This window comes from Kazachstania africana, chromosome 3 (assembly GCF_000304475.1).
Source record: "Kazachstania africana CBS 2517 chromosome 3, complete genome".
In the NCBI taxonomy this organism is placed as follows: domain Eukaryota; kingdom Fungi; phylum Ascomycota; class Saccharomycetes; order Saccharomycetales; family Saccharomycetaceae; genus Kazachstania; species Kazachstania africana.
In genome coordinates this window covers 443,644-468,913 of record NC_018942.1, presented here as the reverse complement: position 1 = coordinate 468,913, position 25,270 = coordinate 443,644, and the positions used below count along the sequence as shown (strand labels likewise).

Genomic DNA, 25,270 nt, shown 5'->3' with positions numbered 1-25,270 from the left:
CAATTTTTAAAATTAAATTGCAATTTTCCATTTTTTCTGAAAGATTGTTAATATTTTGTTTAACAATTCTTACAATTAAAAGCGATATGAAATAAAGTTAACGAAAGTCCAGACAAATATCAAGTAAACTAAAATATATTCATAAAACTCCCATCTTTTTACTTTAAAAGAAGGTGAAGTCTTTCCTATATGCTAAGACGTGCAATCACAACCCAATCCAATAAAAAGCTGACATCTTTAGGTTGTACATCGAGATATTTTCCTCTATCAAGCCAACAGACCCTGTTCACACAATATTCTTTAAACAGATGCTATGCAAAAAGTCATAGGAATGATAGGAATATACGATCCAACAAAGAGCTAAAGATGGTTAACTTCGTTGTACCGGAGTATATCTCCATAGACAAACTTTCTAATTTGTTGAATTGTAGGATACAGACTTTGATGAAAGATATGCTTAACTTAGGGCTTCGTAACATCAATCCCTCATACATATTATCCAAAGAGTACGTCAATTTAATACTTCAAGAATATAATTATCAAGTGCCCAGTCGAACCTATACAACAGCAGATACCCTCTACAACGATTTGAAGCAGCCGGTAAATCCCCAAAATTTGACTACCAGGCCTCCAATTGTCACAATCATTGGCCATGTAGATCACGGTAAGACTACCATCTTAGATTATTTACGACAGTCTCAAAACCGTATAACCGAACAAGAACATGGTGGCATTACACAACATATCGGTGCATTTCAAGTTGTTACCCCAAAATCAAAGAAGACCATTACATTTCTAGACACACCTGGCCATGAAGCTTTCTTGAAGATGAGGGAAAGAGGTGCTACCGTCACCGATATAGTAGTTTTGGTAATTTCTATAGAGGATTCAATAATGCCTCAAACTATTGAAGCAATCCATCACATTAAAAAGTCCGGAAACCAAGTTATAGTAGCCATAACGAAGATAGATAAAATCCCAACTCTTAAAGAACGGGAAGCTAAGTTAGACAGAATCCTGAATGAACTTCTAAATCATGGTATAGTTGCGGAAAAGTTCGGGGGCGATACTCAAGTTGTTCCAATAAGTGCCAAAACTGGTGAAAATATGGATTTATTAGAGGAAAGTATAGTTCTCTTGAGCTCAATCATGGAAATAAAATGCGAAAACGCTAAAAATACAAGTGTAGAAGGCTGGATCATTGAAAGCAAAGTCAAGGCAAATGTTGGAAATGTTGCCACTATTTTGGTCAAAAAGGGTACTCTTAAAAAAGGGAATATTCTGCTATGTGGTAACACTTTCTGCAAAGTAAAAAGTATTCTGAGTAACTCCAGCAAATTGGTAATGCAAGGTATGCCATCTGAAGCAGTTGAAATAATTGGCTGGAAAAATTTACCTCAAGTTGGAGAAGAAGTTCTCCAGGTGAGAAATGAAGCTACAGCCAAAAAATATATTGCCAAGAGGCTACACCTACTTGAAGTTGAAAGAAAGGCCTCTGAAGTAAAGAAAATTAACGAAAGTAGGTCACCAGATCAAAACAAAAAGGTGAGCCAAGTCGAAGATGGAGAGGAGGACGTTCCTGTAGATGAAACTAAGGGACCGAAAAGTATCAATTATATACTAAAAGCAGACGTTTCTGGCTCAGTTGAAGCAATTAGAGAAAGTATAGAAATCCTCGGAAATAATGAGGTGAAATGTAACGTCGTTTCCTCTTCCGTTGGGTTGCCATCAGAAAGTGACTTCAAAATGGCCGAGATCACGGAGAGTAAAATACTGTGCTTTAATTTAGGAACTCTACCAAATGACTTGGTAAATAAACATCCTACTGTCCAGATTAAATATTATGATATCATCTATAAACTGATCGATGATGTTATTGAGACATTGGAAAGCAATCTAATGCCTATTTTTGAAAGAAAATTTGTTGCTAAGGCCGATATTAGAGAAGTATTTCAGTTTAAACAGAAACAGAGAATGATCCAAATTGCAGGTTGTAAAGTGATACAGGGACAAATAGAAAGAAATTCAAAAGTTATTATAGTTCGTGGCGAAATTACTGATGAGCCCATCTACGAAGGAAAAATAGCCACTTTAAAGCACGGTAAAACCGATATACAAAAGTCAGGAAAAGGGCAGGAATGTGGTATAACTTTCGATAATAATTTTGAAGCCTTCAAGTCCGGCGACAAAGTTCTTGTGTATGAGGAGACTTCTATCCCCCGTCACTTGTAAATATATTGAGCACACACACACATATATATATTGGGCACACATATGTATATCTAGTGGGCACAGCTACGTATATATATACACACAGAAACTACAACATGTAAATATTATTTGTTCACTCCCATTGCACTTTTACGCATTCCTCTACATAACCCACACCATGCTCATCAAAGCTTGGAGTGAAATTTTCAATATCAGTGAAAACGAGAATGGTTCCCCATTCCATCCCCTGTTCAATACTGACTGAACCTTCCAAATCCAAAATCATCTTTGGCATCAATTGCATTTCAAAAATCCTCTTACTAAAGGGGTTGAAGCCCGGTCTTGCTACAATTTCTTCGAGATTTATTTTGTTCTTTGGTTCTGCATAATATAGAGGCTTACCACCAATATCATAACGTAGAACTTGCAGAGGATTATAGGCAGCGATCTCTTGAAATTTCTGGAAAACATCATCATCTAAAAACTTTGAAAGCTTTTCTGTTCTAGGATCCACTTTGATTGGATCCTTCATTAGATCACTTTCAATATCATCTGAATTATCCAAATCTAAAGCTTCTCTATCAATTTTGAGATTCTTGGGTAGCTTCAAATGATCTGGTTTGTTCTTAAAAGACTCCACTTCTACATACAATAAGTAGTTTTTAAACGCCTTCTTAGAGTCAAACCTCTTATCGGCTTTCAAATCATGCAACTTTCTGGCTGCTTTAACTGACAGCTCATTAGTATTGTCATTTACTGGTTTAGAATTATCGGTTTCTGTTTTTGCACTGGAGGCAAATGGATTTGTTCCAAAAGAATTTGCTCCAAATGGGTTGTCACCACCAAAGGGATTTACACTATCAGTCTTGGCCAAATCAAATGGATTAATCTGAAAGTTTTTGCTTTCATTTGATTCATTTTTTATTTTATAGTTTAACGAAGACTCATTCTTGTTTTGTTTAACACCTCTGATACAACGAATACTGTTCCCCTTTCTTTGACAGTTGGTACATGCAAAAACGTATAATACTCTGTCATCGTTTGGGTTAATATGCTTGAGGTTATTCATGCCATGAGCACTTTGAATTTTTTCCATTTGTTCAGTGTCCAATGGTGAAAATGCTTGTAAAAGTAATTTCATCTCATCGGATTTCTTACAAGCTCCACATCTTAGCATATCTTTTTGAGGAACAGAATCTGGATGCAGCCACACCGGTTCACCTCCAATAAATGTATCTTCTATGGTAATTTCGTCACTTTCTTTGACTGGTGCGTCAACGAATGCCAAATACACATCACCAGACTTGGAATTATATGAAATTTGTTCATCTTCAAAATCAGAAGATGGTGCTACTTCCTCCATACTCGACATATGACTACTGTATTACTCACCAAAGCCTATTAATCTGTTTCTGAAAGTTGCGATGAGCTCAACTAATTTTTTTTCAATATCCATAATATGAAAAAGTGAAAAAAAGATGTTCCTAGAAACAACCAATAACAAGAAAGTGCTGGAATAATCACTAAGGACAGTTATGGTGATATAAGATCCACTTGTATCTGGTTTTTGTCACTGTTTTTCTTTATTGGGTATCCAGTATAAAAATCAGAAAGGATGGTTTCCGTTCTGTCGTTCAAGGTAAAACATTCAAACAGTATTTACAATCTTTCTCTCAGAAAGGACTCTACTATTGCAGACTTACAGGTGCAACTTAGTATATTAACCAGCGTACCAATTAATAGGCAAAAACTTCTATTAAGAAATGTTGCTCCCGATGCTTTCATTTCTGGTGTCATAAAGCCTGACTCTACCATTACTCTTATTGGAACACCTGATGCCGAACTCATTACCAGCTTCAAATCGTTCGCAAATACTTTTACGTATATGAAGATCCTCTCTGCCATTGATGGGAGAACATATATAACGGCTGCTATACGGATGCTTTTTGAAGTGGAGCCTATAAGATATTTACTTATGGAGTATAAATCGAGCGATGCCATCATTGAAAATGAATTTCTGGAGGAGCTGAAACATTGTTTTAGGATATTGATCTTTGACGAGGCTGTGCAATTTCAGCCGATTATTCTTGACAGTGCTATTAGACGTCTATATCCAGAAATGGAACTCCAGTCGCCTGATGTTAAAACAGCGATAGATATTTTCTTTGAAACGTTTACAACAATATTCAAAAGAAAGTTTACTGATATTTTGCGCATCAGACTTGTGGACTCATCTGAAAAATTTTACCTGAGTTGTAAAATACCCAAATCTTCAATGAAACTAAATGATGTGCTGAAGAAGTGCCTGGCTGAAAACAAGATCATTGAACTGCCGAGCTATTTGTTAATCCATATCGAGAGATTTACGGACGATGAGAAGGACTTCAAAAAGATCGTTTTTCCATTTACTTACAACATTGCCGACTTATTAGAACCCTCTTCAGTACAAAACAAGCACATCTTGAACGCCCAATGGAAGAACGAGGAAAGGGGAGAGTACGAAGAGTTATCAGAGCAGCAAACTCCTCTCGCTACGAATTTAACGATTTTTTATGATTTAATTGCATTAGTCACACATACAGGAGAGGATCAACGAAGTGGTGTCTTTGATAATTATGTTTGTCAGAATTCGAAATGGTTCAAAGTTGGTCAAACAGGGGAAGTTTCCAAGAATAAAATTTCTTGCTTAAGTGGCGGTGATTTTGATGGTTCAAGTGTGACATTTTTGATATATAAAAGTATAATATGAGAGACTACATAAAGCCGTTGAATAAGAATAGCGATTACCTCCTAACTTATCTTTGGATCAAATACATTATTAAAAACCTCGTAATGATCGTTGTATCTCCACCTGAAAAGGAGAGGGTCGCGGTAGTACTGGCCGTACGGCTAGCAATCGCCAATTTTATGGAGTTAATGTTCCAACTTCTTAATGTACTACTATACACAAGTACTGTAATTGAACTGAAGCAAGATGGCCATTAGCTGGTGATTCATCTTGCTTTAACATTTTTGTAATCATTGAGACTTTCTGTAAGATGTGATAAAAAATTGACTATAATTTTTAAAAGCATCTGTAAAAAGTAAAACTTCTGTAATAATCAAACTATTGCTGACGTGAAAATGCCTGATATTTATATTCTCCAAATCCAGGAATCATAATTCTAGTTGGTCAATCAAGGTTCTAGTCCTTAAACCCATTTTTGCGCTTGTTTCTCCCTTTGCGCTAAGGTTCAAAAGACATCATCATTGGGAAAACCTCCTTCCATAACATGTCTAGAAATTAATAATATTGTAAAGGATCCACTAATTGAGTATTTAACCAGACAAATTTGTTCCTCCATATAGGTATATCATAGAAGCCACATTTTTTGCTAATATAAATATAGCTGGATTGGCTCTGATCCTCGACTTATATACATCGGACTATAACTACATTATACATATAATCCTGAACTTACGCTTTCAGCAATCTCATTATGTGATATCTTGTCGCTATAAAAAGAGCATGATTTGATATTCTAGCTAATAAGTACTGTAATCCCAATATATTACTGCAATAGCTGCTTTTATAGAAAATAATGATTTGACACAAACAAGAGGCACCAATGAATATGTCATCGTTCATCCTATTTAATGTAAAGGAAATAAGAGCATGCCTCATGTGATAATATGTCGTTATTATTCTTCATAATGTTAAATGTCCGTCAGTTAAGTGAATAAATTCTTATTAGTTAGTGTGCATTTCCAAATAATACTCCGGTTATACATAAAATTAACTATAACACGGAATAGTGTACAGTGAAACACTTTTTGATCAAGCTTCTGTGTCCACCTGAGTATTTATACCTTTTCTAACACATTTTGACTTGTAACAACTATCATGCTCCAGGTTCATGTTTACTATGGTGTCACAATAGTTATACAGTCTTTGTTACTGAATAATCTCACTAGTTAACATATAGTCACATTTGCTATGTGACTCAATCCTTCTAGAGCGTTCTAAATTTGTCGTTGTAACTATTAAAACATTGAAGTGCTAGTACACAGCCATTTGCAGTAGTTTTGGCTTGACAAAGAAAAAGAATTTAGTTCTTAAAAAGGACTATACCAATGATAATCACTTCATTTTACAATCCAATATTCACTCTCGGTAGCCAAGTTGGTTTAAGGCGCAAGACTGTAATGTGAAATATCAAAGTAATCTTGAGATCGGGCGTTCGACTCGCCCCCGGGAGATATTTTTTAATTTTTCCTTTAAAATTCCTCGATGAGCTGAAAAATTCCCAGGGAAGGCTAGAAAGCCTAATGAATGGTAGTTTATATTTTTTGTTTAAGAAGAGAGTAGTTCCTAACCACATATTTGTTCACGGAAAACCAATATCTTTCCATTGAACGTTTATTCTTTTCTATAAGCATTTTTTCTAATTTATATAATTACAACTCCCAATCTTCAGTCATGACGGTACACACTGCACCATACAAATTTGAGACGTATACAGATCCTGAAATTGTTACATTCACTCATTTGAATAATTCTGAAGCATGGAAAGGTCTCTTGACAGAACAAGAGTACGCAGAGAGAGAAAAAATACTTGGTAATAGTGAAATTGGACAAAAGCATAAACTTTATGAGAGCAAGAAAAAATTTCCAGATTCATATCAATGGTTAGGCTTAAAGTATTTCACATTAAAAGATGAACGACTACCATCTTCAGATAAGTTCAGCCAGATAGTATCCAGTTGTGAAACACTTAATAGAGTCGGCTACTGTATTACGCCAGGTTCAAATGGAAAAATCGAGCCTGCTCTGGTGGTTTGTATTGGCGGAGTGTTTACTTTGCAAAAACATCGCTCTAAAGGTTATGCTAAAGTAATGATAGAAAGTCTGAATAAATTTTATGAAAATCTTCGCAATGAGTACAAGGATGATTTATTGATTAAAAATTTGGTTGTCAACCTTTATAGTGAGGTTGACGATTATTATGAACAATTTGGATATCATTCAATGCATGTCCCATTACACTATGTGACAGAATTGGATAAAATGTTTTCGGAGTACTGTGGCGGAAACCTCGATTTGAAAGGGACCTTTCTTGGTTTCGATGACTACGACCATTTGATAAGGTTACATGATGAGGATTTCAAAAAAAGGCTTTTAAAGCTACATAGGGAACATCCAAATTCATACATTTTTACTGTAAAGCCGGATTTGGATATCTATAAATGGTTTCAGCATCGTGACATCTTCATTATGAGAGCAACAGGAAAGGGAGACACCATCCCACCCTTTGGCTTTGCACTCGAGGATAAAAGTCACATTATCTGGCATCATAATTGGAATGACAACTATCTTGTTATAACTAAGGTATTTTTCGCTTCTGAAAGCAGTAAAGAGGAAACCTTGAAGAAGTTAATAGCGCATGCTATCACCGAGGCTAAAGCAAAGGGCCTCAGCAAACTACAATTTTGGGATGAAGAGATTCCAATCAAGAGATTTTCCGAGTTGGATACCTTAATGCACGAATTAGAAGACAAATCTAAGCTATACGTTAGTAACTCTTCTGTAAGCGCTGTAAGACCGCCAAATGGGTATGATAAAAATTCTGTTATTTGGGATAATAATACAAAATTCTGTTGGTTTTGAATAAGGACGTTTATAGAACTATATATGTTCTCGATGTATCTTCCAGAATATTTAATATAAATTTATAATATAATTTTGAACTAATAAAGTAAACCTTCGGAGTTTCAGAAAAACCAAAGATCGATCGATAAATAAAATCTCCTTGACATCTCAAAATGACGTTAGACTCTAGGATACACACCACTAATGATTTCATTAAGACCAGTTTTTTTACCCAGACAGGGCATAGTGTATAAAGCTATCAGATGTCGCTTCAATTACCTGCAGAATAGGGCGTGCAATCGTTCTGTGGTTACTTCTACCATAGATTGGAAACCTATAAAAACTACACATAATCCTAACGAAGGTCCCAAAAATGGGTCTTCCACGGGAAAGAAAGTGGTGCTTGGCCTAATGTTTGCAATGCCAGTCATTTCTTTTTATTTAGGTACATGGCAATTGAGAAGATTGGATTGGAAAACAAAGTTGATAGCAAGTTGTGAGACTAAATTAATATACCCACCGATTTCCTTACCCAAAGTCTTCACAGTAGACATGTGTGAAGATTGGGAGTATCGTAAGGTTAAAATTAAGGGGCATTTTGTTCACGAAGAAGAATTATTTGTGGGTCCTAGAGTGAAGCATGGCGAAAAGGGCTACTTATTATTCACACCATTTATTAGGGAAGATACCGGTGAAAAAATTTTGGTAGAACGTGGTTGGATTGCAGAAGCAAAAGTTTCACCAGATACAAGGACACTGACACATTTATCTTTACCTAGTGGTAAAGATATCGAACTTATATGTATTGTGCGCCCACCAAAGAAACGCGGTAAGTTTCAATGGAAGCAGGAGGATAAGGAGTCCAGACTGTGGCAGGTATCTGATATTTATGACATGGCAGCGTCTGTAGATTGTAAACCTATCCATTTCCAAGCTTTGTACGACATGACTAACCATGCTTCCTGGATGAACAATGAAACAGAGTCTCATGAACAAAATTTATTGGCTTCCATACGACATTGGGTTACAGGGACAAAGAAAATCGATATTAAATCAATTGCCGATGATGATGATTCCTTGGCTTTTACGGAATGGCAGTTTATGAAGGCTGGTGTACCTATTGGAAAAACGCCGACCGTAGACTTCAGAAATAGCCACTTGCAATATCTTGTTACATGGTACGGGCTATCATTCTTAAGTACGATCTTTTTGATTGTCGCATTGAAGAAGATGTGGAAAGGAGGTGTTATATCTCAATCACAGCTCAAAAAAGAGAAATTAAAACATGCCAGGAAATACACGTAACTTCTCATGCTAATAATTGCCTCCTTTCATTATATATGCCCGAGATATAGCTATATAGTATTACAATATTACTGTCTGGAATGGGTCATCATTTCGCTCTGCCATTTACTGGAGATGACCTTTGAGACGCGTCGTTCTGTTTTATAATAAGGCATGAAAAGCTTCGAGATAAACAAAAAAAATTGGAAAGTGCAATACTAAACCAAGTCATCGGCGCAACAAGCAAACATAGCAGTAGTAATGGACGAAGAGAAGTCTAGAACAGGTACAGAATATAGATTATCCGTAAGTAGCAATCCTGGGTCGAGGAGGTCTTCTTTTGGTAGCAATAATGATGGAACAAGTTATAATGACGATATGACAGCTGCTGTGAATGAAACTGAACAAAACGTACTACAAGAATATTTGGTGCCACAGATAAGAGAACTTAGTGATTCAATGATTACATTAGATGACAATTTCATAAGGTTGAATGAGATACATAACAGTTTAGTAAATTTAAACGAATCGTTTGGATCATTGATATACGGGATGATGTGTATCTCTGCGTGTATAGATTTCCCTGGTATACCTTATAATGTAGAGAAAGAGCTAAGATCAATGAAGAGACTGCAAGCATTGAAAATTGAACGAGAATCACTTACGAAGGAATTAGAAGAGTTGAAAAAACCTAACAAGCAAGCCGTGAATGATAGCAAATTCGTAGTTCCACACTTTCCCCCAACTCAATTGAATAAAAGGCTTGAAAAGAACGGTCCAAGAAGTGTTTCTGAAAACAGAAACAGACATTTTGCCCAACCAAAATCTAATAAAGATCAAACGGGCGGTGACGATGACGATACTAACAGTGAAGCCTCATTCGTCATGAATCCACTTGTGAAACCTCCACCAAATTACAGAGATAGTAATCATGAGATAAGAAATGAGGACAAACGCGATAATACAAGCAGGCTAAGAAGAAAATCTATACTACACACAATACGGAACAGCCTTTCTGCCGAACATACCAGCTCAACAAATATATTTTCTACAGAAGAGAGAAGAGAGAAGCCAACTTCAAGTGCCACCAGAATTCCATCTCCTAAAAAGAGAAAGAATCCATTATTTCAGGCCAATTCTCGAAATATTGCTTCTGCAAATATGAATAGAGTAAATAAGAGAAAAACTGAACGAAAGCCTGTGCCCATGGATAAGAGACCCCCATTCAGGTGAATCTCATGATCGTAAGCGTACATCATATAGTAGAATTCAGTCACAGCTGTAAAGCTGTTCATATAGTGTAATTATGGTTTTTCGTGTAAGGCGACTGTAATATCGATTTTTCGAAGTAAGAAAATTGGTGGCGAACACTCTAACGTAGATATATACAGTGGAAGAAAGAGAACTCCATATGCTATTAGAGGACAGCTTGTCAAACTCATAGCGTCTCACAATAAATAGAGAACGAAACAATGTCTCAGTATATTGGTAAGACAATTTCTTTGATTTCCGTGACGGATAATAGATACGTTGGTTTATTGGAAAATATTGATTCCGAAAAAGGTACGGTCACTTTAAGAGACGTTCGCTGCTTTGGAACTGAAGGACGTAAAAACTGGGGTCCTGATGAAATTTATCCAAACCCAACTGTTTATCAAAGTGTGAAGTTCAACGGTAACGATGTTAAAGATTTGAACATCTTAGAAGTAAGACTTGAGGACGTACAACCAGTACTACATCCAAATGCTATGGCACAGCAACAACAACAAGTCCAAGCTCCTATGAAATCACAACCACAGCAAGTAATGCCTGCATCTCAACAAGTACCACCAACACAAACACTACACCCAGCACATGATGCTGCTCAAACTGAAACATCACCACGTATTGTTCAGACTAATCTTCCAGAAAGTCGTCCACAACAAGATATTCCAGCTGCTGTTGCTGGTTATGGAGTTTATGCACCATCAGATAATGCCGCTCCATTAGCTTCCAAGGATGTTAACTCGACGGAAGCCAAGGAATCTTCTGATAATACTCGCTTCAAGAATGAGAGAACACAACGCAAACCACGTCGTCAATCTCATACTAAGAAAATTGAAATTCCAAGTAACGATTTTGATTTTGAAACGAATAACGCCAAATTTGCCAGGGAAGCACCTGAAATTGCTAACGAACAAGTTCAACAACCTCATGAGACTAACAACGAAAACAATATGGAAGCGCAGAATGATAGTTTCTACAACAAGAAATCTTCATTTTTTGATACAATATCTACATCTGCTGAAATGAACACAAATATGAGATGGCAGGAGGAGAAAGCCCTAAATATGGACACCTTTGGCCAATCTTCTGCCAGACCAAGATTCCACTCAGGTAGAGACAATAGAGGCGGAAGGGGTAGAGGTAGAGGCGGTTACAGAGGCAACTACAGAGGCAATAGAGGCAATTATAGAGGCAACAGAGGCGGATACCATGACAAAAGATCACAAGAGGGAGAAGGCAATCAGGCCAGCTTCCAACAAGGATCTTCAAATATTGAATTTTAAATCTGCAGCAATACATTGAAGTAAGCTTGAATCTGAATCAATTACTGTCACTAAGTGTCTTTTCTTTTTCAACTAACGTTGGAAATAAATGCATTAAGACTAAGTTTTTGACTAATAAAAAGAATAAAAATTTATATATAATATATATACATATGTGTAACTGTAAATTACTATAACGCATCACTATAATTACTCAGATGATTAATATGGAATGAATCACTCATTCCGAACTTTCCAAGAGTAGATCATTTTGTTAGCTGCTCCTACAACAATCTGTGAGGTATTCAAATTTACGTCGATTGCCTTTATTCTTTGCATATTGGTATAACCAGAAAGAGCTAGCTCCCAGGAATCACCACTTGAAATGTCTATGCCATATATTGCTTGATCCCCACCAATTATGAAACCATTACAATTTGGGATAAATTTCAAAATTGGCTGAGAAAATGAGTTTTGAGGAATGGTGGTAGCCATGTCTTTCAGGACTCCACCATAGGAGGTTGCGCAACCTTTTCCAATTCCTTCACCTTCAAGGAGAGCCATCGGAAGCTCCACAATAATTAATCTTAGATAGGGCACATGCGATGTTGCTACTACCAACACTGAATTTTCGGATAGAATTGAGCTACATTCAGGCGATTTAAGGTTCATCAGAACCATGTCTCTAACTTCAAAAGAGTAAGTGGAAAATTGTGCAATGTTTAAGGCAATATTACAATGCAAATATAGCTTGTTTTCTGCTGATAGAGTATAACATAAAACATGCGTAAACTGGGCTCTTGTAACAAAGATAAAAGGTCTTGAAGTACTGTCATTATTCCTTCCAAATTTTTGGATACCAACTTGGCAAGAAGTACAGGCAGATAATAACTTACAATTTGAAAGTTCTTCAAAAGTCACACTGCCATCTTTGAAGGTCAGTAAAGTAATTTTCAAGATATTTTCTAAACCACTAGAGACCACATAGTAAGAGGTGGAAGATATTTTGATAAAAACAATGTGAGTGATCATTTTTTCGTGCACTTTGGCATCACATTTTGGAAGTACTGCAAAGGTTTTGTCATATATTGACAAAGTACCATCGATAGAACATGAATAATAATAATCCGAATCTCCAATAGGGCCACAATATTTGGATATACTTTTATATTCAGCAACTGGTTTGAAATCTTGTTTGTATTGTAGATTGGAGTCGTACACTTGTATCCGTTTGTTAGACATTGAAAACATTATATTACCAAATTTATCAAATTTTGTACTGATAGCAAGCCCATCCGTCACGCTTGCACCAGCTTTCACAAATTTGGATATGTGGTTCCAGGACCCTATGCCATATTTTCCTTCATCTATTGCGGGCAAAGCATCGTTCAAAACCAATCCATTCAGACTCCCAGTAATAGCATTGTCACCAAACTGTATCCTATCTCCTACAATAGTCTCTAGATCTTCTAGATGCAAATCCTGTAGTTTCGAGCGAACAGAGGTTAACGGCAGTGAGGATTCCCTCAGAAAGTTTGACAAAGTATCTTCAAAGCCATTTTGTTTCAAATACTGCGCAATCAGTACCTGGGTGTATCTGTTTGCTTCACTCATTGGATCACCACCATCTTTCTCGTACCACACACTGTTGATGCTCATCAATTGGGTATTTTGACGTCTTTTGGTCGCAGCTCTTTGACTGCTGCTTCTTCCGATAACCTCTGTACACCACAATAAAACCCATACATTCAACAAATTCTCGGCTGCAAAAAATTTCAAAAAAGCTTTCCATTTTTATGTGACTTTTTCATTTTGAGGACTCAAAAAAATCGCTGGAAATTTTCAAAATTGTGTTGGGAATTCGCATCGAATTCGCTGAGGAATGAGTGAGAGAGGCTTGCTGTATCGAGGCCCTACGTAGCGCTTGTGGGAGACGATTGGGTAAAGGAAGGAAGTTAGGTTATTGTGAAGTATATACTAATTATAAGCTTTGCCGTTTAGATCTTCTGTTTAAGATAGGTTTTGAAGCCGGTAGAACAACAATAGACTAGTCAAGATGGGTAAAGGTAAGCCAAGAGGTTTAAACTCTGCTAGAAAATTACGTGTCCACAGAAGAAACAAGTATGTTATTATTTGAAGATGATGAATGAAATGATGAAACATCGAATGTCCTCTCCTTTTTAAGTGTCTGATTATTCAGAGAGCCAACACCTGAAAGATTAAATCCTGACTTATAGAATTGCGTTATATAAAAGAAAAGTTCCCGGATGATGAAGTTATCCATTCAAGTTTCAACCAAGCTCTGTTAAATAACTAAAATAAATAGCCAAAAAACACGTACCACAATATCAGAAAATGGTTGAATGTTTCAATATCATCACATTATATTACACTAAGTGACAATTTACTAACAATAAATGATGAAACTTCTACGTTTCTGCAACTAATTGTACAGCCGTTGGGCCGAAAACAACTACAAGAAGAGATTACTAGGTACTGCCTTCAAATCTTCCCCATTCGGTGGTTCTTCTCACGCTAAAGGTATCGTTTTAGAAAAGTTAGGTATCGAATCCAAGCAACCTAACTCTGCTATCAGAAAGTGTGTCAGAGTTCAATTAATCAAGAACGGTAAGAAGGTTACTGCTTTCGTTCCAAATGATGGTTGTTTAAACTTTGTTGATGAAAATGACGAAGTCTTATTAGCTGGTTTCGGTAGAAAAGGTAAGGCTAAGGGTGATATTCCAGGTGTCAGATTCAAGGTCGTCAAGGTCTCTGGTGTCTCCTTATTAGCTTTATGGAAGGAAAAGAAGGAAAAACCAAGATCCTAAGCGGATTGTATATGCTCTTTCGGGTTAATTTATTTCTGCAAATTGTATCTACTATTCCTTACAACATTATAAATATCATATCTCTTTAATTTCTAAAGAGAATGTATCAAATTTAATATATATAGCACTATAATTATTATCTTCATTATAAGTTCGCCTAATGATTTATTATATATAATATGCATGTCGTTATTGAAAAGTTATATGTCCTTAGCGAGAAGCGATATCAGTACATTGTTCAAGTATTTATACCGTTTGGTGTCCTCTAGACATAAATCTGTCAGAATTTTGAGTGATACTTGAAACTCCTGCACTAACCCTTGGTATTCGTTACGTATATGATGAATAAATGGAGAATTCAAAGATTCCAACGACGTAAGTAAACCACGACAACTGTTTATTATTTGAAATAGTTTCTTGATAAGTTCACCGCATAATTGCTCCTGAATATCTTCCATTGCACACATTTTATGTAATGTGTTACTCAATTTCTTACTTAGTGAAATTTCATCAGCCAAACGTTTATGGTCATTAAGCTGTTCAGATATACAATCCAGATTTTTCAAATATTCAACAGAGTCTTCAATTGTTTCTCTTGTATTCGAAAGATCATCTTTCGTTAGTTGTCCCAAATGTGTCATAAAGCTATTCAATTCTGCTCTTGTCTTCTGTAATTCTAGTAACGTTTCATTTTCATCCTTGGAATATGTGCTGAAGAATGCCAAATAGTTATCGTAATTATCAGTGACCTGCCCCAGTAATGCTTGTACAATTTCAATAGACAAGTTGGAAAGGTCTCTTATGAGTGAGTCTAGTGGTAAGTAATGAAAATTGTTTTGCATCAGGAATTCATCGACGTTAAAGCCCTTTTCATTCTCTTTGGCCTCGCCATGCAACTTATCCACTTGATCACCGAATAGACCTCTAGTAATATCTGTGGTTGTAGGTAACTCCAAGTCCATTTCTTCATCTGATAAGAAATCCATCTTGCCCAAAGTTCTTAGTGTATATTTTACAGGTTTTCAATATGACTTCAGATGAAGTTTGTATGGTCCAACCTGGTTATTTTATTCGTGGCATTCTATTGAAAAATATATGAAAAGCGCTTGTTAAAAACAGGATATATAAAAGTTAAGCTCGGTTATTGACCGGATTGAGAATGCATACGGCTAGTATTGCTAGTTGTAAGATTTTTATATATTTCAAAACCAAAATTACCACAGAGGGAATTAATCTTTCATTCTATTACCTTATATGCTGGTAAACACGGGCAAAAAAATAATATTAAAATTTGTAAAAGATACGACTCCATGGCCAAGCTGGTTAAGGCGTGCGACTGTTAATCGCAAGATCGTGAGTTCAATCCTCACTGGGGTCGATTTTTTTTGCTACTTTTTTTTTTTAAAAAACATAATTCGATTGAATCTCCAAAAACACTTTATGAATGCAATTAATACTCGTGCATAATATGCCTTTTTACTGCAATTTATCAATGCTAGGCTGCTAAGAAATCCTTAGTATACGGAGTTATAGGAATGTCTCATACTACTGAAATAAATAGGCTTAAAATAGCTTCTGTAGGAAAATTGCCGTTGAAATATCAAAATCTTGAAAAGTCTGAAGGTGGTTATTCCTCCGAGTTGAAATTGGCAAGATTGAATGCGAAAGATATCCTCAATAAGGACCAATTAGATGATGTCACTAAAATAGAAATATGTTTGGATTATGCCAGTAAACTGCTGGTAGAAAGATGGGGAGCAGAAAATATGTCGTTGAATATAGAGCAGGATCTCTATATATGCTTGCTTAATTGTTCATACTATTATAGGTGCATAGCAATTGATATGCTGGATAAAGCATATGAGTTGGTGTCTCCTTCAAACACAATATGGGCAACAGCTGGACAGTATTTGAAAAAAGGTTTGGGACTTCTACAATTTTTAGAAGAAATATCTCAAGCTTTTTCATTAGAAGCCAAGTTTCATGATTATTTGATTCAGCTTATTTCAGAATTCAAATTGATTCAGCAACTGGCCATATTAATGCTATCTCTATCAAAATTGAAATCAAAATTATCAAATCCTGAAAGTAATGCGTTGGACCTTCAAAGTAATCAATTGAAAGAAGCATCATCCACAAGTTTTTTCACAGCAAAATTATGTATTGGGTGTTTTGATTCGACATTGCAACTTAAACAAAGTGATATTATCAGCAGACCCTTGCGAAACTTCCTCGAAAGTCTGAGCTTTTTACTACTTTCCATGGACCAATTCAGAAATGATGAATCGGGTGTCGCAATTGGTATGCTAGAAGAATCTATCAATATTCTGTCCCAAATAGTGCCAAGATCCCAACTGACAGCAACTATTCTTGATAAGTCTCATGACTCCAAATCTACTAAAGATCGTTTTTTGAAGAAAAATAAGCTACTTAAAAACACACTGCAACATAAGATGACAAACCTAAAGGTTTCTTCAGTGGAGTTACTGCCATTTCTCAACGAAGCTCTTTCAGACTTCCTAATACCATTAATCGGACTTCTAAGATACGTCTATAAACATACAAACGAAAATCTATTTTTTAAGCCCATAGAAAATAATCCAGTAGTTCTAAAGAAATTATTTCCAAAGGGCAAAACTCCAGACGTTGATGGGATACGATGGGGTCTAGTCAACTCCAGGTTGCAAGAGAATGCAGATGCTAACGAGCCGCGCCATATGGGAAGCGGCATAGGAAATTATTTCTAATTCTACAGGCCAGAGAAGACAAAATTAGAGACTGGGGGGTGCAAACTTACAAACTCGCAACATGCAGAGGCCTAAAAGTTTACTCTTAGGTTTTGCTCGACAGTACGTTTGTCTGAAGCTAGCATGACAGTCCACTTCCATCTACAAATGCATTGTTGCCCTTACGGAGATCCATTATTCTGTAATAACTAATTTTTTTTTCACATTACTAGTCTCAATATACTCGTAAAGTCGTAAATATACGTTACTTTATTAAATAACCAGCCAATCAACATTTTTGTCGTCTTAACAACTGCTAAAATGACCAGCATAATGTACCTGATCTTCATTGCAGATACCTCATTAAACTGGCAATTTCGCTGGGTAACAGGTACGGTTAAGTTTGTCGCAACAATTCCACAAAAAAGAAAAATAGTATTTATATAAATAAATGTACATATTGATCGAGAAGTATCCGTCACTGGAATACACAAGGGTGAACTATGGATCTGAGAGTCGGTAGAAAATTCCGCATCGGTCGTAAGATTGGTAGTGGGTCTTTCGGTGATATTTATCATGGTACAAATTTGATCAGTGGTGAAGAGGTTGCTATTAAATTGGAATCAATTAGATCTAGGCATCCTCAATTAGAGTACGAAGCTCGTGTTTACAAATACATCGGGGGAGGTGTTGGCATTTCATTGATAAGATGGTTTGGTAAGGAAGGTGAGTTTAATGCCATGGTTATTGATCTTTTAGGCCCATCTTTAGAAGATCTTTTTAATTACTGCCATAGAAAATTCTCATACAAGACTGTTATAATGCTAGCTCTACAGATGATATGTAGAGTCCAGTACATCCATGGCAGATCTTTTATTCATAGGGATATCAAGCCTGACAATTTTTTAATGGGTACGGGAAGACGTGGATCTACCGTTCATGTCATTGATTTTGGTCTATCGAAAAAATATAGAGATTTTAATACACATCGCCATATCCCATATCGAGAAAATAAATCATTAACGGGTACAGCTAGATATGCAAGTTTGAACACACATCTAGGGATTGAACAAAGTAGAAGAGATGACTTGGAATCACTGGGCTATATGCTAATATATTTCTGTAAAGGATCATTACCTTGGCAAGGACTGAAAGCTACAACAAAAAAGCAAAAATATGATAGAATCCTTGAGAAGAAACTATGCATAAGTGTGGAGACTTTATGTCAGGGTTTGCCCATTGAATTCACGGAGTACATGAATTACGTTAGAAACTTAGCATTTGATGAAAAACCGGACTATCTTTATCTAGCGAGACTCTTCAAAGATCTGAGCATAAAACTGGAGTATCATAATGATCACCTATTTGATTGGACTATGTTACGTTATACAAAGGCAATGGTTGAGAAACAAAGAGATTTGATTGAGAATGCTACAAGTAATAGTAATAGCAATGATAAAAATGAACAATTTAATAAGATAAAATTATTAGCGATGAAGAAGTTCTCGACTCATTTCCACTATTTTAACAGTAATGACCAGAAAAATCCAACTCCAGAAGAAATCAAGCAACAGTCAATTTTAAATAGTAATGTGACTGTATCTTTACCAACAAAATTAATGAATTCAATTGATAAAAGTATGGAACTTTTGAAAAAAAACTCTACGGAAATTTCGAAACAGCAAACTTCAAAAGATATTCAAGAAGATCAGGGACAAGAATCCCAGAATAATATCTGGTTATAATTACCTTCTTATTCATTTTTTTGCATAAAAATCTTTATTAGTTTAAGGTAAATTTGATATTCAATAGATTATTTTTTCACAGGATTTATTCTTTTATATACAAGATTTAAATAATGGCATTTCAACATTCATAACTTATTCCATACTAATTTTACCTCCTAGTTTTTCTAAAGTATCCTTTATAGAGCTTGCATCATCCTTTGAGATGTTGTCTTTGATAACTTTGGGAGCACTTTCAACAAACTTTTTAGCATCCACCAAAGATAGTCCCAACAAAGATTTAATCTCCTTAATAATTTTAGCCTTAGACTTGGCATCGAAAGATTCCAGTTTAATGGTAAACGTTGTCTTTTCTTCTTCAGCCGCACTTGTTTCCTTAGTTTCATTTGTATCTGTAGCAGTATTTACATTACTCATCATCATTGGCGCACCCATATTGATATCTGGTATATTTAGTCTCTCCTTCAATAGAGTTACCAAATTTGACGTCTCCAGAATATTTAATTTTGATATTGAATCCACAATTGATTCCAATTTTTCATTAGAAACCGTTGAATTGTAACGAGTTAAGCATCTCACCGAACTCATAACGGGCCTCGCTATCATCTGAGTGGCTCTTAATGTACCTAACCTTAGCATTGTTCCAACTGAGGTCTTTCTATTTTATATAACAGGAGTTCCTTATAATTGGTATATTTATGCTGGGTTTTTTTATAACTCGACTTTTTTTTTCTTGGATTTGAATATATTTAACTTTTAGAAATTGACAATTTGAGAAAACACATTGGTAATAAATAGCAAAATATAGTAAATCAGTAAGAAGAGTGATAGATTAAAGATGACAACATTTAGATTCTGTCGAGATTGTAATAATATGTTATATCCACGTGAAGACAAGGAGATTGGTAGGCTACTTTTTGAGTGTAGAACATGCTCATATGTGGAAGAAGCCGGTAGTCCATTAGTTTATAGACATGAACTGATAACAAATATTGGTGAAACTGCCGGTGTTGTGCAGGATATTGGGTCTGATCCAACGCTACCGAGGTCTGATAGAGAGTGTCCCAAATGTCATGCCCATGAAAATGTGTTTTTCCAATCACAACAAAGAAGAAAAGATACTTCCATGGTACTTTTCTTCGTGTGTTTAAGTTGTTCACACATTTTCACATCAGATCAGAAGAATAAGAGAACTCAGTTTGAATAGTCGTATATTCTTTTAACGGCCTATGTATTTACATAAATATATACAGAAGAATTTATTCGTTGTCAAAATTAATAATCCAATGCAAATCATCTTTATTTATATCCTGTTCATTAACGTTATTATCAGGAGTAACACTCTTAGTATAAAGTATTTTATCAAATTCTGGGGTTGTATTATCAGCATCGACATTTGGAATTGATAGCAAACTCGAAATATCAACATGGTACGTATTCGATAAAATATCACCATCGTTCGTATTCGTATCATCAGTATGATTATATGATAATAACGGTGATGGGGCATAGATATCCGTAGCTGTAACGTTACTAAATGACTTAGAGAAAATATCTGTGAAGTCAATTTCATTTAGATCAATTGCTGGTGCGGTTGTCGCGTTATTTAATGATGAGAATTCAGTGGATGCAAATGGATCATCAAGGAATCCCATGCCATTATTAATATTAGTATTATTATTATTATTGTGATTGTGAGTCTGATTTTGATTATGATCATTATGGTGACTGATATTATTATTGGTAGGAGTACTACTAGCAGTGCTACTACTATCAAATTGTAATGCAAAAGGTTTATCACTATTTTTTTTAATTGGTTTCTTAATCTTATTACCATTAGATCTTGAATAGTTATTACTACCCTTTCTCGGATTTATATTTGGTAAGACAACATTAAATGATCTTATTTCGGAGGTTAAACCACAATCACAGGGCATGATCGCCTGTGGGATAGGTAGATTATTACGTCTTCTATATTCCAATTCATCGAATTTCTTTATTGCGTCTACATCATTATTTTCTTTTAATACCATTTTAAATTTCTTATAATCATCAGAGTCAGGATTGAAGACCAATTCATGAGAATGCATGCTATTCATAACGACTACTTGCCATTTCTTTCTCTTAATTGAAAATGTGGCTCTTATCCTGAACGGGCAGCGATTAAACCTTGAAATAGATCTTTTCTTCTTCTTTACGGTCGTTGTTGAACCAGTATTCACTTCCTCTTCAGTGGTTGGCTCAGGTAAAGGTGGAGCAACGTTGCCGTGCTTTTTGCCTCTCTTTGTAGCCTTGCATTTGAAAATTACTTTAAAGTTATCAGATCTTTCAATGACAATCTCAATACCTTGAGGATAGAATATCTTTTGTAACCATGGTTTAATTTCTGTCTTATCAGAAAAATCAGGTACAGGATCTAAATGAATCAATTTATTTTGTTTGTCATTTAATGCAATGGAAATATTTTGTGGATTGATTAGAGTCTTTTCGTTGTCATCATCATTAGGATTGCTCTGTTTCCTCGTATCCATAATCTCATGTAAAAACTTCTGGTTAACCAGGCCTGTTTAATAAAGTAAGCAGTATTATATATAATTGAAACTCTCTATTCCTCTATAGTAATATGGTAATAATAATAATATATAATTTATATTTCCTTTCTCTCACTCAATCTATTTACTCTTCCAAAGAATACGCTTAATATCGCTAATTTGTAATGTATTGAATTTTTTTAGTTACCATCTGTTACTACCAGCCAATGAGAAAGAAGCCGCTAGTTAAAAATCAAACGACGTACAACAGAGTTCTAACCAACATACATCCAAGTTACTGTAGATACAAATTTCTCGATGGGCTCTTCCACACAAAGTTTTTTTTTCTTGTGCTTTTCAAATATATGGGTGCAAAGTAAAGTTGAAAAGATCTCCGGCTTCTACAGAAAGAGAGAAAAATTTTCTAGTTTTTGGGGTGTCGCAAGCTGTGCGCTGCTTAACGGCCAGCACAACTCGCTAGGATCTTCTGGGCTTCTTGATGTTGGCTGTACTGGTGGTGGTGGTGGTTGCATCGTCATGGAGATGACGGCTTTCATCGTCGGATATCTCTTCAATGTATCTCTTGTACTTGCTGCCTTCGTCGGATTCACCGATTGGTGAGTTTGGGATGGCATCGCTGTTGAAATAATCATGTAGACTGAAATCCGCGGTATTGCTGTTGCCGTTGTTGTTACTGGCATTGGCATGCATGACGTTATTCTTCGGGGAAAATTCCTGGATGATGATATCTTCCAGATGTTGGATTCTGTTATCTTGTTCGCTTATGTTCGATTGTAGATTATTTAAAAACTCTAGACTGTCGTCGCTTGCGTTGCCTCTATTAGTTTCATTCTCATTGGTATCGTACTCTTCCACAATAGGATGCATGTTATCATCATCGTTCAGCTCCAGAATTTTGTTTGGCGAACTTGACGTTGCTGCTGACGTTGGTGTGGTCGTCATGGATTGCCCCTTATTGGAACGATTCTTCAAAAGGTATCTTGGTTGGGGCCTTAGTGGTGAACTTGCTCTGTTTAAAGTATCGTAATTATTATTATTACTGTTGTTGTTGTTACCCTCGTTATTAACAAGTTCATCAAACAAGTTTTTTTCATTTATGTTTGTATTCATGGATTCGCTATTATTGTTGTCACTATTGCCTTTATTCCTTAATGAGTTGAGATCGATGCTACTATTCGTGTTATCACTATTGTTCATCACACCATCCATGATCATCTTTTGTGGCATTATTGAGGCTAAGAATCTAAAAATTTTCTCCAACGTTTGTTGTTGAGATCTGTATCTTTCCCTTGCCATCATATTTTCCTTCCATAGCAATTCATTATCTTTATTAATTCTTAATAAGTCCTTAGAAATTGCCAACTGGTTATATTTGATTGCTTCTAATTCATTGAGAACTTTCGAAACATGATCAGTTGTAGTGGACCCGCCATTAATATCGATTGTATTATCTAATCCTGTACTTGGTTCATTCATCAGATGTAAAATAGGTTTTGTATTCATAATCTTTTCCTTAGATGTCGTATTATTAGAATTTGATTTTTGTCTTACGATCTTTTCCAATAGATCTTCTCTATCTCTTTGGAAATATTCATTTTCAAATTGCCATTTTTCATCACTACTATTTTGAATAGATCCAGATTTAACATCTTGAACTTTATGCCAACCGTACATATTTAATTGTCTTACAAAAGATGCAAAATTTGAATGTTTGAAATATTTTGGTAGAATCTCATGGACAAATTGTTCCCTATTAGTCACAACAAATGATTTACCATCGTTTGACCATTGAATTAAATCCAAATTTGAATTATCATTTAGCATACTCCATAATTTATTAACAAATGCAGGACGGGATTTATGAGGATGATATCTTCGTTGTTGTGTACTACTAGTTAGATTTGACATTTCGTAATTTGAATTTTGTTCCAGTATTCTGGATGAATATAATTGATCTGCAGGTAGGGGTCTTTGAAAAGAATTCTGTAATGGGGTAGTCGGCCTACGTATGAGATCTGTCGTTGCTGGATGATAGATGTTGGACGCATCTCTTGCCAAAGTCAAAGATCTATCCTGTACGTCTCTTGGAATATCTATTATTGATGGATTGATTATATCGTTAATTTCATCTGTATCTTTTTGCCTCTGAATACTTTCTGTTGTAGTGGTAGGTGTATCATTTGGTGGTAGTATTATTTCATCAGGGAAGATATTATTCTGGTGTAATATTTGATCTATTTCTTCATCATTCAACAGTGATAATTCATTTGAATTAGTATCTTGTTTACCGTTATTCATCTCTTCCAGTTAAAATGACAACCTTTTCTCTTTTCCTATTTCCAAACAAAACAATAACAAAGAAATTGAGTGGGCAATGCAATGTATGAATTGGCTAGATAATACCGAATCGTTATCTGTACTCTATCCTTATTTCCTTCACTGCAGGTAGTTCATCTCAATATCTCTCAGCTCTTCTCAAAATCTCTTAATAAGAAAAACTGGAAAATTTAATGTGCCAATAGTGATCATAATGTACGTCGCGTAAAATACCAATACAAATAAATAAATATATATATATATATATTTATATATGAATCCTGCGATGACCAAGAATTCATTTGTTGAGTGCAAGGATGGCGGATGGACTGAGAAGGTATGGCTATTATGCTTGTAATGATGCTCTCTTAGTGCAGGTAAATAAACGATATGGCTGTTATATTAGAAGCGACAGAAATTACGCGCGATAGAGATAAAAAGATACTTTCTTTGTTGGTGACACTAAAGAGTTGCTGGTAGTCAACAAAGTTGCAAAGGGTGTGATGTCGAAAGTGGATAAGTATTGGGACCAGATAGATGTCAAGTCGAGAGACCATATCTATGGAAATGAATTGCCTAAACTGATTAATTCTGTCAAGGGGAAGGATATACTTTTGAATGACACGAAATTGAATGTGATTAAACAATTTGCTAATGATAAACCGTTCCATAAGATTTACAAATTGGTACTGGATCAATTTTTGGATGATTTGATCGGCGTTACTTTCACTCAATTGGTAGCTACGGACAAGAATGATGATATGAAGGAGAAAGAGCAAGAAATCTTGAGATTAAATGAAAAGATCAATTATTACAAAGAAAAATTCGAAATTATTGAAAAGGAGTTTAAATTTTATAAAGAGACTGTAGAGAAACGATCTAGAGACGGAAGCAGCAGTGATGTAGATAATGAATTTATTATAATCGAATGTCGAAAACAATTAGCAGAACAATCAAAATTGATTGCAAATTTGCAGAAATACGTAAACAATAATAACAACCATGCCACTCGCAACAGTGGCATCAAACAAACGAAAGAATCTATATTGAATCCTAACATAAAATCGTTCATTATACTATGTGGCATAACCCTGATACTGGTTGTTATCTTGCTATATTATGTATTTACAGCCATAACTTGGTCGAATATTGATGGTACGAGTTTCATAAGCAGAATTGTTTGGAATGTGCATGATTTCTCAACATCAAACAACTACAAGATGTCAGAACAAGACATAGAAGCCTACAACAAGATATTTGGCATATAACTGTAAATTCTTCATGTAACAGAGAGTTGTTCATCTCTTCATATAAATATTCTTTGGAAACCCTAACTAAAAATTTTGTATCTCTCTTTCTGTCTAGCCGCCCGTCGCGCAGAAAAGTTTTTTTTTTCCTTGAGAGAAAACTTTTTTATTTCCATATAAAAAGAACGAGATAATTTATTTGTA

The 25,270-nt window shown here is 35.4% G+C and overlaps 17 protein-coding genes and 2 non-coding genes across 19 annotated transcripts; 13 read left to right on the top strand and 6 right to left on the bottom strand.

Annotated features, from left to right (window-relative positions):
- Window positions 1-189: 189 nt before the first annotated feature.
- Window positions 190-2,232, top strand: IFM1 (translation initiation factor 2; the record flags this gene model as incomplete). The annotated part of the gene is made up of 1 exon (XM_003956319.1): window positions 190-2,232. One exon carries the CDS (start codon window positions 190-192, stop codon window positions 2,230-2,232), a length of 2,043 nt encoding a protein of 680 aa, XP_003956368.1.
- Window positions 2,233-2,344: 112 nt separating this feature from the next.
- On the bottom strand, window positions 2,345-3,583 carry TSR4 (small subunit rRNA maturation protein TSR4; the record flags this gene model as incomplete). The annotated part of the gene is made up of 1 exon (XM_003956318.1): window positions 2,345-3,583. One exon carries the CDS (start codon window positions 3,581-3,583, stop codon window positions 2,345-2,347), a length of 1,239 nt encoding a protein of 412 aa, XP_003956367.1.
- A 243-nt stretch (window positions 3,584-3,826) lies between these two features.
- KAFR0C02380 (uncharacterized protein) lies at window positions 3,827-4,960 on the top strand (the record flags this gene model as incomplete). Its single annotated transcript, XM_003956317.1, has 1 exon — window positions 3,827-4,960. The coding sequence occupies one exon, from the start codon at window positions 3,827-3,829 to the stop codon at window positions 4,958-4,960; it is 1,134 nt and encodes a 377-aa protein (XP_003956366.1).
- A 1,398-nt stretch (window positions 4,961-6,358) lies between these two features.
- KAFR0Ctrna7Y lies at window positions 6,359-6,450 on the top strand. The gene is given in 2 exon segments: window positions 6,359-6,398; window positions 6,414-6,450. It is a non-coding gene; the product is annotated as a tRNA-Tyr (tRNA).
- Window positions 6,451-6,670: 220 nt separating this feature from the next.
- Window positions 6,671-7,858, top strand: KAFR0C02370 (uncharacterized protein; the record flags this gene model as incomplete). Its single annotated transcript, XM_003956316.1, has 1 exon — window positions 6,671-7,858. One exon carries the CDS (start codon window positions 6,671-6,673, stop codon window positions 7,856-7,858), a length of 1,188 nt encoding a protein of 395 aa, XP_003956365.1.
- Window positions 7,859-8,044: 186 nt separating this feature from the next.
- On the top strand, window positions 8,045-9,145 carry SHY1 (cytochrome oxidase assembly protein SHY1; the record flags this gene model as incomplete). Its single annotated transcript, XM_003956315.1, has 1 exon — window positions 8,045-9,145. One exon carries the CDS (start codon window positions 8,045-8,047, stop codon window positions 9,143-9,145), a length of 1,101 nt encoding a protein of 366 aa, XP_003956364.1.
- Window positions 9,146-9,385: 240 nt separating this feature from the next.
- On the top strand, window positions 9,386-10,357 carry DAM1 (Dam1p; the record flags this gene model as incomplete). The annotated part of the gene is made up of 1 exon (XM_003956314.1): window positions 9,386-10,357. One exon carries the CDS (start codon window positions 9,386-9,388, stop codon window positions 10,355-10,357), a length of 972 nt encoding a protein of 323 aa, XP_003956363.1.
- Window positions 10,358-10,596: 239 nt separating this feature from the next.
- On the top strand, window positions 10,597-11,673 carry SCD6 (Scd6p; the record flags this gene model as incomplete). Its single annotated transcript, XM_003956313.1, has 1 exon — window positions 10,597-11,673. One exon carries the CDS (start codon window positions 10,597-10,599, stop codon window positions 11,671-11,673), a length of 1,077 nt encoding a protein of 358 aa, XP_003956362.1.
- A 216-nt stretch (window positions 11,674-11,889) lies between these two features.
- Window positions 11,890-13,266, bottom strand: KAFR0C02330 (uncharacterized protein; the record flags this gene model as incomplete). Its single annotated transcript, XM_003956312.1, has 1 exon — window positions 11,890-13,266. One exon carries the CDS (start codon window positions 13,264-13,266, stop codon window positions 11,890-11,892), a length of 1,377 nt encoding a protein of 458 aa, XP_003956361.1.
- Window positions 13,267-13,708: 442 nt separating this feature from the next.
- KAFR0C02320 (40S ribosomal protein uS12) lies at window positions 13,709-14,480 on the top strand (the record flags this gene model as incomplete). The annotated part of the gene is made up of 2 exons (XM_003956311.1): window positions 13,709-13,773; window positions 14,108-14,480. The coding sequence occupies 2 exons, from the start codon at window positions 13,709-13,711 to the stop codon at window positions 14,478-14,480; spliced, it is 438 nt and encodes a 145-aa protein (XP_003956360.1).
- A 200-nt stretch (window positions 14,481-14,680) lies between these two features.
- COG2 (Golgi transport complex subunit COG2) lies at window positions 14,681-15,466 on the bottom strand (the record flags this gene model as incomplete). Its single annotated transcript, XM_003956310.1, has 1 exon — window positions 14,681-15,466. The coding sequence occupies one exon, from the start codon at window positions 15,464-15,466 to the stop codon at window positions 14,681-14,683; it is 786 nt and encodes a 261-aa protein (XP_003956359.1).
- Window positions 15,467-15,784: 318 nt separating this feature from the next.
- KAFR0Ctrna9N lies at window positions 15,785-15,858 on the top strand. The gene has a single exon. It is a non-coding gene; the product is annotated as a tRNA-Asn (tRNA).
- Window positions 15,859-16,015: 157 nt separating this feature from the next.
- KAFR0C02300 (uncharacterized protein) lies at window positions 16,016-17,227 on the top strand (the record flags this gene model as incomplete). The annotated part of the gene is made up of 1 exon (XM_003956309.1): window positions 16,016-17,227. The coding sequence occupies one exon, from the start codon at window positions 16,016-16,018 to the stop codon at window positions 17,225-17,227; it is 1,212 nt and encodes a 403-aa protein (XP_003956358.1).
- Window positions 17,228-17,709: 482 nt separating this feature from the next.
- Window positions 17,710-18,951, top strand: KAFR0C02290 (uncharacterized protein; the record flags this gene model as incomplete). Its single annotated transcript, XM_003956308.1, has 1 exon — window positions 17,710-18,951. One exon carries the CDS (start codon window positions 17,710-17,712, stop codon window positions 18,949-18,951), a length of 1,242 nt encoding a protein of 413 aa, XP_003956357.1.
- A 135-nt stretch (window positions 18,952-19,086) lies between these two features.
- On the bottom strand, window positions 19,087-19,590 carry MNP1 (mitochondrial 54S ribosomal protein bL12m; the record flags this gene model as incomplete). The annotated part of the gene is made up of 1 exon (XM_003956307.1): window positions 19,087-19,590. One exon carries the CDS (start codon window positions 19,588-19,590, stop codon window positions 19,087-19,089), a length of 504 nt encoding a protein of 167 aa, XP_003956356.1.
- A 199-nt stretch (window positions 19,591-19,789) lies between these two features.
- On the top strand, window positions 19,790-20,158 carry RPB9 (DNA-directed RNA polymerase II core subunit RPB9; the record flags this gene model as incomplete). The annotated part of the gene is made up of 1 exon (XM_003956306.1): window positions 19,790-20,158. One exon carries the CDS (start codon window positions 19,790-19,792, stop codon window positions 20,156-20,158), a length of 369 nt encoding a protein of 122 aa, XP_003956355.1.
- A 52-nt stretch (window positions 20,159-20,210) lies between these two features.
- Window positions 20,211-21,482, bottom strand: AFT1 (DNA-binding transcription factor AFT1; the record flags this gene model as incomplete). The annotated part of the gene is made up of 1 exon (XM_003956305.1): window positions 20,211-21,482. The coding sequence occupies one exon, from the start codon at window positions 21,480-21,482 to the stop codon at window positions 20,211-20,213; it is 1,272 nt and encodes a 423-aa protein (XP_003956354.1).
- A 477-nt stretch (window positions 21,483-21,959) lies between these two features.
- Window positions 21,960-23,801, bottom strand: HSF1 (stress-responsive transcription factor HSF1; the record flags this gene model as incomplete). The annotated part of the gene is made up of 1 exon (XM_003956304.1): window positions 21,960-23,801. One exon carries the CDS (start codon window positions 23,799-23,801, stop codon window positions 21,960-21,962), a length of 1,842 nt encoding a protein of 613 aa, XP_003956353.1.
- Window positions 23,802-24,322: 521 nt separating this feature from the next.
- Window positions 24,323-25,087, top strand: KAFR0C02240 (uncharacterized protein; the record flags this gene model as incomplete). The annotated part of the gene is made up of 1 exon (XM_003956303.1): window positions 24,323-25,087. One exon carries the CDS (start codon window positions 24,323-24,325, stop codon window positions 25,085-25,087), a length of 765 nt encoding a protein of 254 aa, XP_003956352.1.
- Between the last annotated feature and the right edge of the window lie 183 nt (window positions 25,088-25,270).